The sequence below is a fragment of the Brassica napus genome, chromosome C3 (assembly GCF_020379485.1).
Source record: "Brassica napus cultivar Da-Ae chromosome C3, Da-Ae, whole genome shotgun sequence".
Lineage (NCBI taxonomy): Eukaryota > Viridiplantae > Streptophyta > Magnoliopsida > Brassicales > Brassicaceae > Brassica > Brassica napus.
In genome coordinates this window covers 73912242-73933524 of record NC_063446.1, presented here as the reverse complement: position 1 = coordinate 73933524, position 21283 = coordinate 73912242, and the positions used below count along the sequence as shown (strand labels likewise).

The window sequence follows — 21283 nt, the reverse complement described above, 5'->3', positions numbered from 1 at the left end:
AATATTCCAAAAACAAAAAAAAATTAAACATTCTAATAACTAAAACTCTCCTATTCTACTGGAATATAAAATATTTGTTGCTTAATATATATTCTACCGGAAGTCCTCAATGAAAACTTGCCGGTGTGTTTAGAAGCGGCCAGAGTGAATGGGGTGATAACTTAATTTTATGCGAGAATCTTTTTCAGAAAGTCTGTGGCTACCAGCGAGATATATTTATTGGATTCGGAGGTTAGGGTTTGTGATGAGTGTAAGACGAGGGATGTTACGACGGTGAAGTTTAAGGAAGGGATAGTGTTTTGATTATTCATACAATGGGGAAAAAGGATAGGCTGAAGGCTATTGGTAACGCTGGGCGGGTGATTGATGTTGGAGGTATTTTGCATATGCTAGAGAAGCAGGAATGATTCCATCAGTAGCTGCTCGATTTTCCAATGCATGATTTATAAGACCGAACTTTGTGATTTTGTTATGTATAGGTTGATTCAAAGAAGTCTTTTGCTTGTGTTAGGTGACAGTTGTGGTATAGGTTGATTCAAAGCTTAGTCTTTTGCTTGTGTTAGGTGACAGTTGTGGTGAAAAGATTCTGGTTTTGTGTGAGTAGTTACTTGGTGTACAACATAGTCAACCTAATCATATGGTAGATGTTTGTTCGTGTTTTGATATTATTTTTATTACAAACAAATGTCATATTTCAATGTCTAATAGTATAAACACAATATTCATCCTCTTCTCTTTGTTTCTTTTTTTGCAGGGTCAAGTTCCGCATAAGATTTTTTTTACCACCCAAAAAGTGTTTTAAAGTCATTTCTTAGTTTTCCCTCGCTGAATAAAAATAAGATTAAGAAGACAGTGTTTTTTTTTTTTTTTTTTTGATAATTCAGGTAATCCGGACACCCCGGAGGGAACCCGACTAGCGCCTAACTACACCTCCGCATAAGGCATCCTGGAGGGCCGCCTTTTTCACCCCATTTTAATCGACGGTGGCCAACGGGATTCGAACCCGAGTCTGTATTGGGACCAAAGCTCCCTCAAGACCATTGGACCGTCCTCGCTTGGTTGAAGACAGTGTTTTCAGTAGTTTATGAACCTAATCTATGCTTTGTGGATGTATATTTAGACTCTTTTTTTTTTTTGACATCAAATGAAATTATTACTAATTCACTCCAATAGCCTAGCTACATGAGCCAGCCAAACAGGAGTCTCAACAAAAGTAATCGAGAAACAATCAGACCCAGCCCTAGCTGCTTTCGCAAGACCGTCGGCTCGTTGGTTCTTACCACATGGTAGATACGAGATAGAGAAATGCACAAAGCCTATTGAGATGATCAGGATATCTTCAATAGCTTCCGCCATAGCTGGCCATTCTTCTAAGCTTTGTATCAATTTTATGAGCTGGGCGCAGTCCGTTTCAAAATTCACTGAGACATGACCCTCTTCTAACATCTTCTTCATAGCCCAAGATAGTCCTTCCGCTTCAGCCTGCAATGGAGATGTGAGAATAGGACAGTTCTTCATTCCCACGAGAATTTTCTTTTCTCCATTCATCAGTATAAATCCCATGCCCGACTTTTGTCCTTCATGAACCCACGATGCATCTACTTGGCATCGGAATCCAGTCATTTCCTGCCTCAGGCTAGGGGCGCTCTCCTCTTCTAGCCCTTCCGGTATAGTTTCGTCCTCAATAGGAGGGATGATCTGCGCCACTTTCCAACTATTTGCCTCAGCCAATGCAAGTTGAAGCGTATCTAGTGGAGAGGGGTCAACTCCATTAAGGAGCTTGTTGTTGCGTCCCTTCCATATATACCACACAACCCAAGGGAAGGGTTCTAATATTTCCTTCGGAACACCTTGTTCCTTTGCTCTCCACAGGAGGTGGTCAATGTTTGTAAATAAAGCACTACACGGGTACGCCCGAAAGAGTAGGAATGTCAGATAAGGCCCAGCATTGCAATGCGGGGGGACATTCAAATAAGATATGGTTGATCGTCTCCTCCTCTGCTCCACATTGGAGACAAGATCTATCTGTTGCACAATGTCGATCGCAGAGTCTGCTCGCTGCTGTGACAAAGCCGGATAACGATTGCCATAAAAAGTGCTTTATCTTCCTTGATGTGTTTAATTTCCAGACCTCTTTCTTCAGGTGTGTAACACTAGGCTCTGCAACCTGTGCCTCCCCTAGTGCTCTCTGTCGGTCATTAGTCACTTCATATCCAGCTCTCACTGTATATGCTCCAGATTTTGTAAAGCTCCAAGTATATCCATCTTTTCTACCTAGGCGGCTAGGCTTCATTTTGAGAATCTTTGTGTTGTCCTCTGCCCTCACCAGTTCTCTAATGAGTGGTTCATTCCAAGTTTTGGATTCATAATCTATAAAATGATGGACTTTCAGGTCGACATCGAACATATCTCCAACTTGTAAAGTCGGCCTTGCTCTCACATCTGGGATCCAACAGTCCTCCCAGCCTTCGTGTGTTCCCATGTTCCTATCGTACGTTGCAGGCCCTCTTCCAGAACGGACCGAGCTGTCCATAAGCTACTCCATCCATAAGATGGGTTACTCGCTTTCCCCACCACCATCGGGTTCGAATGACGATAGTACCGGCCTTTCAAGACTCTTGCCAAGAGCGAGTCTGGATAAATTAGTAGCCGCCATACCTGTTTGGCTAATAAGGCTAGATTAAAGTCTCGAGAGTCTCTGAATCCCAGGCCTCCCTGTTCCTGCGGTATGCAAATCTTGTCCCATGCAACCCAGGGGAGACCTCTATTGTTAGCTTTAACACTCCACCAGAATCTCGAGATGGCTCCAGTCAATTTTTTATGGGTCTCCTGCGTCAGTAAGTAGCAAGACATTGTAAATTTTGGGACTACTTGCGCTACTGATTTGATTTGAACTTCCTTGCCTCCTTTAGAGAGATGCCTCGCTTCCCAAGTATTAACTCTCGAGTTTAGCCTATTTTGAACATACGCGAACACTTGCTTTTTAGAGCCACTAATCTTCTCTGGCATACCAAGATACATGCCCATTCCTCCGTCTTTACTAATTCCAGTTAACATTTCAGGTTTTGTTTAGTGAACGCTATGACCTTAGAACTGAACATAACTGAAGATTTTTCTTTATTCAGTTGTTGTCCTGAGGCGTAACCATAGACATCAATAATTCTCATTAACTCCTGGCACTGATTAGGCTCCGCTTTACAAAAGAAAAGGCTGTCATCAGCGAAGAGTAAATGAGAGACCGCCGGGCTAGCTCTAGCAATCTTTAAGCCCGTGATCATCAGTAAGCTTTCTGCTTCCCGAATCTGTGAGATCAAGACTTCAGTACACAGAATAAATAAGAATGGTGATAGAGGATCTCCCTGCCGAAGTCCCCGAGAAGGTATAATTCGGCCTTTTGCATCTCCATTAATAAGAACTTGATACGAGACCGACGAGACGCAACTCATGATCAGATGGATCCATTTCTGGTCGAACCCCATTCTCTCCATTGCAGCTTTGAGGAAGCCCCATTCCACTCTATTTTGTGCCTTACTCATGTCCATCTTGATAGCTATGTATTTTGATTTACAGCTCTCGTTCGTCCTTAAGGCATGAAACATCTCCTGAGCTACTAGAATGTTATTCGTTATCAGCCGTCGAGCCACAAAGACTGATTGAGTTTCAGAGATCATTTCAGGTAGAATTTTCTGTAGGCAATTCGATAAGATCTTCAATATGATCTTGTAACTGACATTACATAGGCTGATTGGACGAAACTCAGCCATAGTAACCGGTCTATCTGTCTTAGGTATCAAGCAGATGTTCGTCTGGTTAATTCTCTCATCAAACTCTCCAGTCTCAAAGAATCCACGTACCATACTGCTGACACCCTCGCCTACCATCTTCCAGAACCGCTGGTAGAAGACACTGGTCATCCCATCGGGGCCTGGTGCTCGATTGGGGTTTATAGCGAAAACAGCGTCCCTGATTTCAGTATCTGAGACCGGAGCAGTCAGCGCTGCGTTCATTTCTCCAATCACTTTCTCGGCAACACACCGGATACTCTCTTCATACGATGAGAGGTTCGAAGTTTCAAAAAGATTACTGAAATACTCGACTGCGACTTGCTCGGTTTCATCTTCAGTTTCCACCCATTGCCCCATCGAGTTCTTGAGCTTTATGATTCGGTTTTGAGCTCGGTGTTTCTTAGTTTTAGCATGAAAGTATTTGGTATTCCTATCGCCCTCTTTCAGCCATATGGCGCGGCTCTTCTGTCTCCCGTAAATCTCTTCTTCTCTGTATGCCGCACATAGCTGCCATTTCAGCTCCAGTTCTTCTTCGCTCGTCATGGAATCATCGTTTTGAGCTTGATCTATCTTCGCTTTTGGTAGCTCAATCAGTTTTAGATTGTTAGATGGGTTGTTGCGTTTCCAGTATGAGATCGCCTTCCTGCATCTATATAATTTCTCCACCAAGTCAGTCTGATGATTACGACTTTTGTTTCTCCCCCATCCTTCTCTAACCGTCTCAGCGAACCCCTGTTTCCCAAACCACCGTTTATCAAATCTAAAGTTACGTCGTGGTCTGGACACTCTTGATTTTGTACGAGCCAATACTGGCCGATGATCTGAGCCCCACCTCAATAAGTACTCCACATCAGTGAGGGAAAAAATGTTGTGCCAATCTTCGTTGCCGACTGCTCTGTCTAATCGACACTAGATACGTCCATTATTCCTCCTCCCTGCCCATGACATAGCATTCCCCTTGTAGGGAAACTCAATCTTTCTGCAGTTGGCCAACATTGTCTTAAACGGGATAAAAGAGGATTCTGATCTCTTCTGGCCTCCCTTCTTCTCAGCATTACTTGTTATTTCATATTTAGACTTTTGTTTAGATGCTTTAAATAAAGGTGTAGTTTCTCTTTAGATGTGTCAATCATCAAAGCCTAAATGCTTCTCTGCTCATTTTATTCAAAGCCTACAATGACATTCACAAGCTTTTTTCCATATAACAATTTATACCACTGTTTTCCAAACGATGAGATCTTACCAAACTATTAATAAGTGACATTTATAAGCTCAATTTAAAGATTGGTCACTATGATTCAGATGATAACGAAGCTGAGTAGAGAATGATTAATGTGACCCGATGTAAGAATCTAATTTACAATCGATTCTATTTCTAATTAAAATCCAAACACCATATATATTATAACTATAGGAAACTTTATACATGAGTTTGTATATATACAAATATTTTACGGATTAAACTTAGTTATTTTATTCAAATATTTTATTTTAAAATTATTGTTTTGAAATATACTTGAATCTTACATATTGTAGATGTAAATTTGTAGTTTGTTTCAAAATTTCTTATTTACAAAATCAATCTCAAAATATATTTGAAATATATAATTAAGTATTCAGCTTATGTTCAAAAATTTAAGATTGAAAAGCTACTTTTAACATCTATAACAAAACTGAAAATGACACTTCACTATGTTATCAAAATTTAAAAGTAGCAAAATTTAGTGATTATTTTTGTAGATGAAAATGTAAGTCATATTTATTATCTACTACAATTTTTAGAAGTATATGACAGATACGAGATTTATGGATAATATATATTTAATTTTTTTTACTAAAAAATTAAAAGAATGAACTAAATTAAAATATGAGACGTTGAAATAAAATAATTTCTCAATTAGACGTCAAACTCAAATGTTAAAATTCAAATGGTTACTATTTTTTAATTTTATAAATAATTTTTAACCGAAAAGTTATCCCGATCAAAATCTAGTAGAAGTATTAAAGAACAAAATTAGGCTCCAGCATAAGGGTTAATCTTAGGTTTGTCCTTGACAAGGCCACATTGGAGGCTTGACTCCGGCATGTTGTATTCGTCCCGAAGGGATTTTTCCGGTGACAAGACGCTTGCGTAGAGTTGCTGTCCCAAGTATCGTCTCTCAGAGTTCTCTGACCTAATGTTCCACATTCCACAATTGTCAAATGTGAGCAAGATTGCAGCCCAACACTTGGGGTACACTTGGACTGTGTGTCTGCTCACTGCATCTAGAAGGTTGTAGTTCTTCCTCTTCTCTGGTGTCCATGTCCCTGGCTCAACCCTTTTTATACAATAAAATAAAATGAATTTAGAAGTTTATTTGTAGTGAAAGAGATGTAAAGTTCAAAAAAAAAAAAAGATAAAGAGTAACTCACGCTACAGCGAAGAAGGAGTAGCCATCTAAATGCCAAGACTGGACGCTCTTTTCATGGTTCTCAAACACGACTTCAATGAAGGTGCGGTGAGTGATGTTAAGAACATTGGGTTCGATCTTGATGTTCTTGATCTGATCCGAGGTTGGGTTGTCGGAAATAATGTCGTATTTGAAAACCTTATCAGCAACACCAAAGTACTCAGCGAGCTTCAAGGGGGTCTCGGGGTCTGTATGCGAGACTCCACTCAACGCGTACCTAAGCTTACCATCGATCTTTCCCTGAGTGTTCACGAGCTTAATGGTGCGAGTGATGTTAATCTTTCCGTAATGGTAAGAGCCCTGTGGGTTGGGTCTAGCTGCGCTGGCTGTCAAGTTCCACCTGAAAGAGCGGAACTGGTTCAAAGACCAAGCCCAGCCAACGGGAGCCGCAGGTAGCTGAGGAGAGGCAAGACCTTTGCCTCCCTCGTAGCGGAGGAGCCCTGTTGTAGCCAAAGCCTTCTTCAAGAACCTTGTGGAAGCCACCATGTAGTAATCTTTAGGTTCTTGGTTTGCCGTGACAATCACACCGAAGCATTGACCCACGTGGACGTCAAGCGAGTCATAATCGTTCTGGAGAACATGTGAGCCTTCCATCTCAACAAGCTTCATCTTGTGGTTCTGAATCCTAAAGTTAAGAGATGTCTTGAGACCAACGTTACAGATCCGGACTCTGTAGGTTTTCCCTTGCTTTAAGGTGAAAAGAGGCTGGTCGGAGCCATCGCCTTTTCCGGCCTTACCATTGATGAGAATGCCATCTGGACGGCCAATAGTACGGCCACTATCTAGGAACTTCTTGAGCTGGGTGTGGCTTTTGGTGTACCAATCGTTGATAAGGACAGTGTAGTCATCTTCAGGGTCGGCATACGGTACCGGGATTAGGAGACGGCTGTTCACACGGAGGCCACCAAAGGCACCCGCAGCACGATGCATTGCCGTTGTTGGGTAGTAGAAATAGCTACCGATCTGATCCTTCGGCTGGAAATGGTATGTGAAGTTCTTACCCGGTGGGATTGGACACATTGTTCCAGCCGTTCCATCTTGCCATGAGTTCTTCCTATGCTGGATTCCATTCCTATTTACAAATTTCCCAAATAAAAAACTAATTAGAAGTTTGGTAGCATTGGAAACAAACTAAACTAAAAAAAGTTGGTAATGAATATTATACATTTCTGTACATTTTAAGAACTTAATTCTTCGTTTTATTCTTATCCATCAAAAAAGTTGATTCTACTTTTTTTATCATGCTTACCCATTGTATATCATGGGCATGTTAAACATGTAACACCAATATAAGAATATTTTTTCAATGAATTTCTATATAATAAAAATGCTATTTTAAAAATATAGAAAATGATATTTTCCATGTAAATATAGAAGAAATATCAATTTTATTTTAGAACTTGATTCATGTATAATAAAATTTATAATCAAATACAGAGATGTGTTGGAAATGTCATAATTAGAACTTGATTTATAGATGTTTTGTAGCTTCAGTTTTTGTTGGAAATATAAGTAGTGGGTTTTCTGTTTTAGTTGTAGATTTTATTGTTGTATAATTATATTGATAGCTTTCAAAGCATTAAATGTAACACCAAACGGTCACTGATTTACTTTATTTATGATGATTTTTGAGAAAAATCATATTTGATTATTCATCTAACACTCGATATTTTACGGTTTGATTATTCATCTGATATACAAGTAAACTCATTAAATTTTTAAATTTCCTAATAGCGAAATAATCAAAGCGAATTATCCAAGTGTAAGGGGCAGGTAAAGATGACGGTCTATTATGAATAAACGTACCAGGTAATGAGGAAAGGCTCGTCCAGGTTGTTGAAGACATTAACGATGACGTTGTTGTTAGAAGTTGAGTTGAGGTTAGGACCAGGGAATTGACCGTTAATGAGAATGACTTGTTGTGGAACACCGAGAGGAGATGCGGATCCATACGTTACGTTCCACACGTGGTGAAAGTAAGGATCCTCCGCTTGGACCATCACGACTGTCACCGTCGCGACGCATAGGCACACGGCCAATAGTTTAACCCCTACCTTCATTAATAATAAACTTCGTTAATCAATAAAGTTTGTGATTTTTTTTGTTTTTAAACTAAACGAATGAGTTTTTTTCAATTTTGTTGAGGGGTTGAATTTCGTTTTTTCTTTCAATTGTTTAATGAAGTTTTTATAGTTTAATCGAATACAATTTCCTTGTTTTTTCTAGTTTCTTTAGGTCCTCTCATTACGCTTTTCCTGTCGTCCATATTAGGAATGTTCAGTTTTGACCTCTACGACTCCACTATTTTGAGTTTACCTTTTCTTGAATTTGTTTCTTCCCGAATTCTTTTTGAGATTTTTGCTAATTTTAGAGAGTATTTCTAAGTCCGTTCTCGTACAGGGCATAATGATGTCTCATATGACTAAACTTTGTTTCTCATATGGATCAATTTGTTTGTGTTTATGATGACATATTTTGGATACAATTCAATTAGGCCTGTCTGAAATAGTTATGCAAATTTGGTTTTTAATGTGAGAATAACCAAATAACGAATTAGAGATCAAATGATCCAATGGAATGGGTGGTACCAACAAAACAGACCCGGGTTTGAGCTCAAGCTGGTCAAGGGCATTGCGGCCTTTCATTTTATGAGGCTTACTTCAGTCCTAAATTTCGTTAGATGAGTGGTAATTTAGAATCTTTTAAATAGAGATGGAGGATTAGAGTCTGGCGTTTGTATTACTAGGGATCGTTAGGGTTTTTGGCATTTTAATCTCTTTTTGCCTCTTGCTTACTAATCTAGCATTCAGTTTTTCAATGTATTCTATCTTCACCCTCTCCTCTTGTCTTGTTTACATTTGTTTTCACGTTCTGTCGTTTGATTTGTCTTAGTTTTGGCTTGTGTAATAACTTAACCCTGCTCATTCTTCTTTCATTCTTTATTGATTGATATATTTATTTCACTTAACTCTGTGTTGCCACTAATTTGCTCGAATCATTCTGCTTCGTATTCTTTTCATATTCATTAACTATTGTCTCCAATATCTTTAATTCCTAAAAATCCTACGTGTTTTTTTGTTTATTAGATCACATATTAAATATTCTTGAAACTGTTTATTTATTCTGATAAATCTTTACGTTTATAACTAAGATGATATGGATAAAAGACTGATTATAATTTAGTTGAAATTAAAGTCTAAAGTAGAAGTTATTAAACTTGCAATCCTTTTTTTTGTCATCCAAATAGCTTTAGTCAAATCAATTATATTGATTTAGAAAACTCATAAGCTCTTTCAATCCCAAACAACCAAAAAACAGGCGCATTTGTTATTGACGCTGCGACGGGTTTCCTTTACTATAAACATAATTGTTTGTCACAACTGTTAATAAACCCAAATGTGTTTACAAAAGCTACTCATATAAGAAATTCATACTCATTTCTCTTTCTCTAGTCATCTCCTATGTTAGTAGCTATCATAATACAATCATCATACAAAGGATATATCTCTTGGTTCCATATAGAACATGCAAAAGGACTGTTTTCTGCAGACTCCATGATCACTGAGTATTATAAATATCACTCTATCAATGGTCTATTTATATGTTGAGGAAATGCCTCGAAATGTAGCTTCCAAATAATGATTTCCAGGTCAACACATTGCATGTTAACCTCCACAATAGGATCAGCGGATCTGCAGATACCGCTACATGTCGAGTCGAACGCAGCTACACATATGTTCCCTGCTTGTGCTTTTCATTCACAATCTGCAATTCTCCCAAGAACCAGAATCAATGTTAAATGAGATAAAAAATTTAGAGTCACAACAGACTTTGTATAGCCAAGCCCAATAAAAAGCACCCAACGTAACATCTCCACTTGCATATTTGTGCAGAAAATGACTTGATCATTATATAGTAGCACCGAGAAGTTAGATGGAGAATGAAGTATGAATGCAAAGTAGACAAAACAGTTAAAATCTTACTGATTATGGGAAATATAAGAAATCAATTATCTTGAAATGACGTATAACTGTCCAATAGTGTGACAGAAGTACTTGTTCATGTTCTCACCAAACTTCCAATTCTAAATGTATATATAAATCTATTAGAGTTATTGCCAGCGCTCTGTTGTGATATTTGTTAGCTAAAATAATTCATCCAACATAAGAGGAAAAAGAAACCAACGAAATTGTAAAGCTAACCATCAGCTGAGATGCTTTTGCTGTCCTGACATATTGCAAGCTTAGTGATTTCACTGTCAAAAGCGACAAACTCAGCAGTCATATACATCTGAGACATTTATTTACAAACGGTTCCTAGCATAGAAAAGCATATTATTATGTTACGGATGATAATTTTGATGCATAAATACAGTTTAGAATTTTTTTCAACTGAACATTTGTGCCTACTAAATTACCTTACAACACCCACTGCATTGTGATTTTGGCATGTTAAAGTTGAGAATCAACATTGGAGCTTGCGTTAGCATTTGGAACATGAAATATAGCACCATCAATTTCAAGTGTTAATTTCATTGACAATAGTTGTGCAAAAGAACTCTGCTAGTAAGGTAATCGTGATTAGTAATTCTTTACATCTTAGTGCCGTGCAACTTCAAAACGATAGACACTTACAATCGACGGCTCTCAAAGATGGACCGCAAACCATCTAATGATATGCTTACCTCGTCGTATTAGTAATCCATGTCACTTCCCTCCCACAGGTAACGTTGCTGGTACAGATCAATTCCCTCCACCTCTTCCTCGTCATTAGGATGCTCTGCAATATACCCTCTATAAGGTTCAAATTTATGTCGATAGAATTATCAGAGAAAAAAATATAAAGTACCCTCCAAATCTTCTGGAGCATCGACATTTTCTTTATTCAATGATCTTCATTCAACCTAACAACCATCAAAATAAAATGAATGTGAGGCACATAATCTTCAAAATCCAAGTTTAATGAATGGAAAAAAAAACTCAGGAAGACAGAAAATGTCAAACACTCACTGGCTTCTTCTTCTTTTACTTCTTGGCTCCTGTAAATGAACTGTCAAAGCAATCATTATTTGCAGGAAAAAAGATTAAACAAAGCAACTGATGAAAAGAAACAAATATGTTTCATAGCACATAAACTCTTCTTGAACAATCATGCAACGGATAGTATGTCTCCCGTGTGAATCAGCTGAGTCCTCGATGGCATCCTGAACGACAAATGTCTTCTTCTTCTTCTTGGTTAGATCAAAGGGTGCAAGCTAAGGATGACCAAAGAAAATTAAAACCACACAATCATGATTTATCAGGCAAAATAAAAGAACCGATGATGAATTTATTAAAGATGGGGAGATGTAGAGGCTAAAGAAGATAAACTGATTCATGGAACTCAAAGAGTCAATCTGTGTTTCTTAGATGAGTCATGAACCGATGATTAAAAATTGAAAGCCCTAAACTTCCATTGAAGAGAACGCTTACACACCAAAAAGGTCTATTGGGCCTTTTTTTTAACGAAGCTCATTTCAAAACGTGAGTTATAAAGTATTTATTAAATCATTAGATAAAAAAAATTGTGGGTCCCACAGAGAAAATCTAAGAAGCAAAGGTTTCCGACCTTCATAAATATATATTAGTTTCTGCCATCAATGTACAAAGCATCCTTTAGTTTAGTGGTATAAATGTTGGTGTTTATGACTCAATAACCCGGATTCGAGCCACATGTTTGACACTTTTTCACATTTTTTAAAAGTGGGACTCACTTACCTGCTAACGTGGCGGCTCAGGAATGAGGCAACTGCCTCATTATATTATAGATTTTCATCCATATATATATTACATCAATTCAATATATTAAAATGGTTTATCTTTTCTTTAGTTTGTGGTTTTGTAAAACTAGGACCCTGCTGTAACATTCCGACCGTGGCTAATGACCTCACGCCCGTTCACTCGGTTCGTGAGTCAATTTCGTGCCACGAGCGGTGCGTTAAACTTTTGGAGGTTCGAAATTCATGTATACTGATTATGGAATCACCACATGATCGTTCTCGAGCTTTGGCATCACTACACACGATGTGCAAATCACTTCCCGATAGGTCACCTATCATTCCACTACTCTAAATCAAGTACACTTAACCATGGAGTTTAAAAAGAATGTGTGAACCAAAAAATAAATGCATTTTTGGTGACATAAATAGACAAATTAATTCTTTTAAATTTTTACATATACCACAAAATAGGATGTTATACTTGGCAACAAGAAAATTGAATATATGTGGAAAAGATGTGATTAATGCAGAATAATTAGGTTGATCAAATGATGCAGACCAAACAAAACAAAACCTTTGGCTGTAGCAATGATGGTCTGTAGTTATATGATTTTTTGTAATAATATAAAAATAAAATATCTTCAATAAATTCTTGCTATTTAATCTAAACTACTATTTGATATAAAATTAAAATTGTATATCACATAAAACTATAAATTTATAATATTATTATAACATATTTTCATGTGATATAATTATGATTTACAGAATACAATTATAAAAATATTATAAGCCAGATTAACATACATATAGGATTTATATGCACAAATTAAAATATACTAGAGGGTTTTTCCGGGCTACGCCCGGATTTTTCCCTATAATATTATTAAATTGATTTAAACTTGCGTTTTTAGTATTGAGTAGGGTTTTTTCTGGTGAGATTGTATTGTAATTCTTTTTATATATACAGAGTAATGCATCTCTTTTAAAAGGATGGTTATGGCTGAAGTTATTGATTCAACTGTTATTATATAATTTTGGTAAGTGGTGCTATGAGGTTTGTATATCTGAATTATTAGTTTTTATCTTATTACTATATAAATTATTCTGTTGAACTTGTATTAATTTGCATATATTTTTTTGTATATTAAGAAGTTTTTATGTAATACCAAATATCCTTCGATATTATAAAATATGTTTACAACTTATGAAATAAAAAATGAGTTTGATAACTAACAAAGAACATTAGCTTGAGCGATGGTCTCCAGAACAACTTAATGATCGTAACAAAAAAAAGAAACATAAAAGAAAAAGTGATCAGTATACTATGTAAAAGCAATATGGCTATAACTGAGTTTTAATAATTTGTTTGAATATTTTTTTCATGTCTATTTTGATCTTATATATGGTATGATATAAGAAACATTAAATTGTAGCTCCGATAACATATATAGGTACTCGTAGCTAGTGATGAAGAGAATTGTAATTTTCCTGCAGTAGTAAACTTGAAATTAATTCTCTAAACTATATTTGCGAAGTGATTTTGCCACATGTTTTCTCTACAATCAATTTCACAAAACAAATATGACATGACTAATGAAATTGATGACATGGCTTCCAGGAAAATATGACATATATAATTTCATTTAATGTTGATTTATATTTTTGGCAAACTTATTAGAATATGGTAATAATTCATATATTATATTTAATATTGATATTTATTTTTGGCAAACTTTTTTAAAATATGGTAATAGCTCATACATCATCTATAAAATAAATATATTCATATAAAACATTTCAAATTTCAAAATATTATTATTTTTGTAATACTAAAGCTTTCAAAATTTCTACAATTTTTTAAAAATTAAATAATATCTAATCGTAAGATCATTAGTTTTTTATATACCTACAATCATGCAATGTTATATCATTTTTATTAGTTTTATACAAATTGATTGTCACATGTCATTTTACAATCAATTTCACAAAACAAATATGACATGCCTACTAAAATTGATGACATGGCTTGCGGCAAAATATGACATGGATAATTTCATTAATGTTGATTTATATTTTGGCAAACTTATTAGAATATGGTAATAATTCATATATTACATTTAATATTGATATTTCTTTTTGGTAATTTTTTTTTAATATGGTAATAGCTCATACATCTCCTATAAAATTAATGTATTCATATATAACATTTCAAATTTCGAAATATTATTATTTTTGTACAATTATACAATTTGTATTACTAAAGCTTTCAAAAATTTCTACAATATTTTAAAAATTTAAATATCTAATCGTAAAAAAATTCTTTATCGCACATGGTGCAGGAAAACACCTAGTAATAAATCAAAATTCAATTTAATAAATAAAATAATAGTAAAATTGCCACAGATTTTAGGTCCTTGCAGTTTAGTAGTTGTATTAATAATAAATTAAATAAGGATCAGTGCCTTTATATATTGTTGGGATGATGCTTGTGACGATAAGAACATGAAATCTTCTATCTCTCTTGGCTTGTAAGGATCTAAAGTCTGCGGCTTGGTTGTAAGTAGCTTATATTATTTGATAATTTATTGGTCAATGGTAATCACAAAATCATATATTAATGTCTTTCCTCTCCTAAACTCTGAACTATTTACGTTTCATGTCATAGATATCAAATATACAATAGAACCTGTTTCTGAAGACATAAATAATAAACTGAGCAATGTAATTCTGATGAAGCAGAGTGATAAAACAGTAAACATGATTTTTAGCTGCTAATCATGCAAAGTAGATAAAATGTTTCAAGGAAAAAAAACACTGAAAAGCAAAAAAACTGAAAGGAAATCATAAGTCAATACTTAAACTGAAAAAAGACTTAAACATCATTGAAGCATGCAATAAGTGAGAAGATGAATGGGAGCTCTACTTCTCACATCTTGGGCGCTTAGCTTTCGCTGGCCCATCACTTGCAGAGTTCCTCTTACTCTCCTCATCTGCAGAATCTCCACGCCTGTTCGAAGGTTCACACACTTCATTTCCAAGAAAATAATATAACTGCAGACGTAATCTTTTTAAATTATCATATAATTTGACAATAATCTCTTCCAAGAAAATAATATAATTTCCTCAACGTTACATGTTTATTTATTTATCTATACTAAGCTTTCTTAACTACCCAACAACTTCAACTAATGTAAATAGAGATCCATACTTGCTTTTAGCTGCATTAGTGTGGAAGGAGAGGTTTTATGTTAAAATAAAAGTTAAAGATCGAGAGATAGTAAGATGGAGAATCAAAGTTGGTCAGATTGGTGCATTCATCCAACTAAAAGACAGACGAAACAATGATTGCAAGTGAAACTACTCTAGATGTTTACCTTTGGTATAGATAGTTTCTCATTTAGCTTCTTTTAAACCAGACCACGATGTGTTATCATCCGCTGATTACAAATTCTACAATGACTCCAGCTATCTTCTCCACAAAACACTCTTTCATAATCTGGTATCTGCTGTATAGAAAAGTGTATTGTTATTTCATGAACCTAACTACCCAAAACATCAACGAAAATGACATGAACTTATAGCATTATTACCTCTAACGTACTGACTCTGAGATTGGTTAGTGACGTCTCTTCCTCGAGTTTTTACTGTTTTCTTTATTACCTTGGCGAGCCTTTTCTTTTCAATACTACCATGCTTTGAAGTTCAAGACACGTAGCTTTATGTCAAAGAAACAAATACATTTTAACTAATGATCAGTCATGGATGAGTCTTTTGATACAGGAAGTCAAAACACTCTAAGCATTTGGAAAAAAAAGGGATCAAATATTTAGGGTGTCAATGAAACTTACCGGCTTGGATAATCATATGAGCATCACCCATCTTATACTCAAGTGCTCCTGTTTAAAAAAAAAATAACATAAAAACGTGAGGAGAGAAATAGCTCCGACCAAACTCATCGATCCATTATTAATCACATTTGAATCACCTAAATTACACTGTCAGCAACAATAACATCAACCGAACCACTTCGGATTGAAGTATCCGCACGACTAAGGGCTTGTTCGCGCCAATTAGGCTGTGATAGAAGTATATTTTCTGTATTTATACAGATTACCCTAGCAAGTGGCGAGTCAATAGAATGCTCAGCATGTACAAACACACAGGTCCCTGTACGCGAAGATACATTTTTTAAGAAAAGTCAGACCTTTTGAATCCAATATCGTTCAGTAAAGAACATAGTCATAGAGTTGAAGAAATAAACAATAACCCCTTGTTTCTATGCTTAATGCTTCAGCCCGTGTTGTTTTCTTCAAGACCCTACAACACCCAAATCTGAGACCAGTAATATCTCTACATTAACAAAGGACACATTTTTTTTTTTTTTGAAGTAGTATAACTAAGAGATGTCTACCCTGGGAAGGCCACCAACTACTATTGCTGCATCGAGAGCAAAAGATCCGGTAAAGTATAATGTGACATCTAGGAGAAACCTGGAGGTAAAAGGAATGAATCAATCTCTTCTGGTGTCAATGGTCGACATCCTCTGTTTCTTAGCTCTCATCTGTTAACCGTGAATCTTGGGCTCTTCCTTGCCAAATCACCTGAGACAAAATGAACAACAGGAAATCAGATACGATCTGCCATTAGTAACCTAAACACAAAGCAAGGTTAGGTGAATGACATAGACCCTTTTGAATAATCAAACAATACATAACAACGTAAGATCAATATTTCCTCTTCGGACATCCATCTCCTTTCAAAGAAACCCACATTCAGATAAGAGAAGAAAGAGGAAAACAAAGACATAAACAGAGAGATGCAGCTGCATATATCTCCGAGCTTAAGACATGTGACGGTAGTCACGGGGAAAGGATTGAGAGAGTTCATAAAAAAGAAGGTAGGGTTCTAGAAGATTCTCGTATCAGATGATGTTTTAATCTCTGCTCTTCTTCACTTTTCTTCTCCGGTTCGTCTTCGTTCTCTCCACCGTTGATACTATCGACGGCGATCCCTCTCCTTGAATGTCATAATTGCAGACGTTTCTCAAAATCATCAATTGAGAGGAGGAGTTAGACCGTGAGCGTTCACACAGCTTCGAAGAAGAAGAGTCAGCCACGATAATAAATTAATAACTTTCATTGGAGATTTGGTATTGATGAGGTGGGCTTCATATTGGCACTGGATATTATTAATGGCCCAAACGCCTGGCCCGATTTTATATTAGTTGACTTAAAACTTCGTATGACGTAGCATAATAATGCTCTCTGATTGGCTGAATATATTAACTGACGTGGATAGGTTTAGAGGGGAGGATATCCACCTTTTAGTATAGTATAGATTTGATTGTATCATTTAAATAAATAAAAAATCTAAGTAAAATGATACTTTAGAAAACTGTTTATCTACATACACATAATGAAAATAAAATTAGTTGGGCTGTGGAGAATATTTATTGGTTGGTTGTTGTAGAGGGATTATTCATCTTCTTAGAACTGACTAAACTCAGATTCATCTTCTTAGAACTAACTAAACTCAGAGAGAACATTTATATGAAAAACATATTTAAAATAACTAACCATCGAGTTTATTCATCTTCTTAGAACTGACTAAACTCAGATTCAACATTGATTATGTGATGTGTTTTTGTTTTTGCTTGCTACCGTTATGCACACATAACCAATCACACGATTTACTTATTATCACATATTTGGGATCTTCAAAATTGTATTTTCAGTACAAAATAAATGTTTCGACGAATTACAGTAACTCATTTAATTTTGTCTCAAAAAAGAATACGAGATATTATTTTTGTAAAACGCATTTTAGACGGTGAGGCTGCGGTCCATAATGCATGACTACAAAACACAATATTGCACTACAAGGAAATAAAGCTTGTACACGAGAAACCGTCTAGGAATTAAAGTACTCGATCACAGAATCTGAATGCCACAAATAATTCCAAACTAGTATATGTTTTTGGTATTTCAGCGCTAAGTCCTCACAAATCTATCAAAATTAATATAATACATTAATTTGACGTTGGTCACAATCTTGTCATGGTAAAATTTTACAGGTAACATTTTATTGACGTGTAACAAAACATGTTAAAGACACTTGGCAAAAAAACGTCGTTAAGGACATTTCCAATATTAGAATACGATCTTAGTTGTTATGATTCATAGTTCTGGTACCTTGAAAACCAAAACGAAAAAGATAGAGAAAAAAGTTTGTTGCATCACCACATTCACATATAGAAAATCGAATTAGAGATGGAGCGTAAAATATGGCAACAATACCGTGCAAAATAAGTTATGTTTTCCCATGCATAAATACTTCGAATCAGCCAAACGACAAGAGGATTCATCCACAGCAAAACTTGCTTTTGAGGGGGAATCAATAGAAGTATTTTTTTTTTCTTTTATTTTTTGTAGGAAAGGGTTAGTTATACGTAACACAGAATATATAATAATATGGAGGGGAGGTTATTGACGGTGTTGGTCTGCCTTGTCTCTACGGTGGCGATAGTGAACGCAGGCGATCCTTACTTCTTCTATACATGGAACGTGACTTATGGAACTGCCTCACCTCTCGGCGTTCCCCAAAAGGTGATTCTCATCAACGGTCAGTTTCCTGGTCCTAACCTAAACTCAACCTCTAACAACAACGTCGTCGTCAATGTCTTCAACAACCTCGACGAGCCTTTCCTCTTGACCTGGTAACTTAACTATATAGTCCCTATTCTTTGTTAGATTATGGTCTTAGTAGATCTTAATAGGGTTAGCCCTACGGTTTTCTCTTTTCGGTTTATTCGTTTTCGGTTAGTTCGGTTTGGCCACAATCTCACCAAATTGAACCCAAAAGAATTCAGTTTGTATTGTTTTGGTAGTTTTTGGTTTTTAAAATTTTATTAATAATAACTGATTTTTGGTTTCGATTTAATTTTGGTTTAATTTTAAAAAAAACTCAGCTATTTTTTTGTTATTTTTGGTTAAATCAGTTATTTTTATTAGTTTGGTTATTTTGGATAATTTGGTTATTTTTTTAAAAAAAAATGTAGTACTCTATTTTCTTTGAAAACCAACTAACTGATATATTTTCTTTGAAACCCAACTAACTGAGTGCCAAATCGAAAGTATTTTCAAATCCTAACTATACCAAACTCAAAATCCGAATCGAACCGAAAACCAATTTTTTTTTATTATGTTCGGTTCAATTCTGCAAGGCTAATTAGGGTTGCTGTAAGAGAATACCTTGTCCGGTCTGTCCAGCTTTAAGGCAAAACAAGTCTGTTCTTTGACTGACTCCTATGTAATATGAGTACTAATGGTGGAACGTGGTTGCAGGAGTGGGATCCAGCACAGGAAGAATTGCTGGCAAGATGGTGTGGCTGGGACTTCATGTCCCATCCCAGCAGGACAGAACTTTACATACCATTTCCAACCTAAGGACCAGATCGGTTCCTACTTCTATTACCCGACCACTTCTCTCCACCGTTTTGCTGGTGGGTTTGGTGGTCTCCGTGTCAACAGTCGTCTCCTTATTCCCGTTCCTTACGCTGACCCTGAGGATGATTACACTGTCCTTATCAATGACTGGTACACAAGTGGCCACACCGCTCTCAAGAACTTCCTTGACAGTGGACGTACCCTTGGATTGCCTAATGGTGTTTTGATCAACGGAAAGTCCGGAAAGGTTGGTGGAAAGAACGAGCCTTTGTTCACGATGAAGCCAGGAAAGACATACAAGTACAGGCTATGCAATGTTGGATTCAAGTCTACTCTCAACTTCAGGATCCAGAATCACAAGATGAAGCTTGTGGAGATGGAAGGCTCTCATGTCCTTCAAAACGACTATGACTCACTCGATGTACATGTTGGCCAGTGCTTTTCAGTTCTTGTCACTGCTAACCAGGAAGCTAAGGACTACTACATGGTTGCATCCACTAGGTTCTTGAAAAAGGAATTAAGCACGGTTGGTGTGATCCGGTACGCAGGAAGCAACGTCCAGGCCTCAACAGAGCTTCCCAAGACTCCTGTTGGTTGGGCTTGGTCGTTGAACCAGTTCAGATCTTTCAGATGGAACCTCACCGCTAGTGCTGCAAGGCCTAACCCGCAGGGATCATACCATTATGGAAAGATCAACATCACACGTAGCATCAAGCTTGTCAACACTAAGAACGTTGTGGACGGTAAAGTTAGGTATGGCTTCAACGGTGTATCACACGTTGACACCGAGACTCCTTTGAAGCTGGCTGAGTACTTCCAGATGGCAGAGAAGGTGTTCAAGTACGACGTCATCAAGGACGAGCCTGCAGCACAAATCACCGCATTGACCGTGCAGCCTAATGTGCTCAACATCACTTTCCGTACCTTTGTAGAGATCATTTTCGAGAACCATGAGAAGAGCATGGAATCATTCCATTTGGATGGTTACTCCTTCTTCGCAGTCGCGTAAGCATCTTCTGATCCCTTATCTTTATCTATCTATCCTGACAATTGTGTCCAAGGTTCCCGGTTCGAATGACCGATAGGACAAAACTAATATTACATGATGTGATTTCGGACCTAGGGGATTACGGGCTTCGGTCCTGAACCTCCTGGTTTTCAGAAAAAAAAAAACTCTAACTTTGTGATACTTTATGGGAACTTTTTTTTAGATCTGAGCCAGGGAGGTGGACACCTGAAAAGAGAAAGAACTACAACTTGCTGGATGCGGTTAGCAGACACACAGTCCAAGTTTACCCCATGTCTTGGTCAGCTATCCTATTGACATTCGACAACGCCGGTATGTGGAACATCAGGTCTGAGAACTTGGAGAGGAGATACCTTGGACAACAATTGTATGTGAGTGTTCTCTCACCGGAGAAATCGCTAAGGGACGAGTACAACATCCCCCTCAACACTAACCTCTGTGGCATCGTCAAGGGCTTGCCATTGCCTGCAAGCTACACTTAAGTTAAAGTAACTACTCCACAAGTGGGGTGTACTATTAATTTTCTAATTAACCCTTTTCCTAATTTTAATGTGTGTAATTTGTAAACTACCAGTTCTACTTGTTTTCATATACTATCATTAACCACAAAGTTTTGCTTCCTCATTGCGACTAAAATGCATAAGAATCGCAAGCAGCTGCATGTAATCAAAGATGTAAAGTTAAAAAGATACATCAGAATACAATGAGGCTTGGGCTGAAACCACTTCTTGATCATAATGCCTAGAACTGATTCCAACAATATCAATCTGAAACAGAGAGTTTGATCTAATAGATCATCCAAAAAAAAAAGACAA

The 21283-nt window shown here is 36.6% G+C and overlaps 3 protein-coding genes and 1 long non-coding RNA gene across 9 annotated transcripts; 1 reads left to right on the top strand and 3 right to left on the bottom strand.

The window, feature by feature from the left end:
- Nucleotides 1-1161: 1161 nt before the first annotated feature.
- LOC106358628 lies at nt 1162-4708 on the bottom strand. The gene is made up of 6 exons (XM_048750246.1): nt 4703-4708; nt 3417-4517; nt 3087-3302; nt 2659-2829; nt 2132-2536; nt 1162-2061 (listed from the first exon to the last, which is right to left on the bottom strand). Exons 1-6 carry the CDS (start codon nt 4706-4708, stop codon nt 1162-1164), a joined length of 2799 nt encoding a protein of 932 aa, XP_048606203.1.
- A 968-nt stretch (nt 4709-5676) lies between these two features.
- Nucleotides 5677-8416, bottom strand: LOC111204782 (L-ascorbate oxidase homolog). The gene is made up of 3 exons (XM_022700212.2): nt 8042-8416; nt 6198-7307; nt 5677-6103 (listed from the first exon to the last, which is right to left on the bottom strand). Exons 1-3 carry the CDS (start codon nt 8293-8295, stop codon nt 5800-5802), a joined length of 1668 nt encoding a protein of 555 aa, XP_022555933.2. The 5' UTR covers nt 8296-8416; the 3' UTR covers nt 5677-5799.
- A 6255-nt stretch (nt 8417-14671) lies between these two features.
- On the bottom strand, nt 14672-17101 carry LOC106417859. 6 transcript variants are annotated; one of them, XR_007320936.1, is made up of 8 exons: nt 16684-17101; nt 16408-16597; nt 16264-16328; nt 15982-16163; nt 15845-15892; nt 15587-15711; nt 15371-15502; nt 14672-15003 (listed from the first exon to the last, which is right to left on the bottom strand). It is a non-coding gene; the product is annotated as an uncharacterized LOC106417859 (long non-coding RNA). The 6 variants fall into 6 exon arrangements; XR_007320937.1 differs by having other exon boundaries at nt 16264-16313; XR_001283485.3 differs by having other exon boundaries at nt 16408-17100.
- Nucleotides 17102-17952: 851 nt separating this feature from the next.
- On the top strand, nt 17953-20990 carry LOC106359433 (L-ascorbate oxidase homolog). Its single transcript, XM_022712288.2, has 4 exons — nt 17953-18069; nt 18428-18711; nt 19340-20446; nt 20653-20990. Exons 2-4 carry the CDS (start codon nt 18467-18469, stop codon nt 20948-20950), a joined length of 1650 nt encoding a protein of 549 aa, XP_022568009.2. The 5' UTR covers nt 17953-18069; nt 18428-18466; the 3' UTR covers nt 20951-20990.
- The last annotated feature ends 293 nt before the right edge of the window (nt 20991-21283 follow it).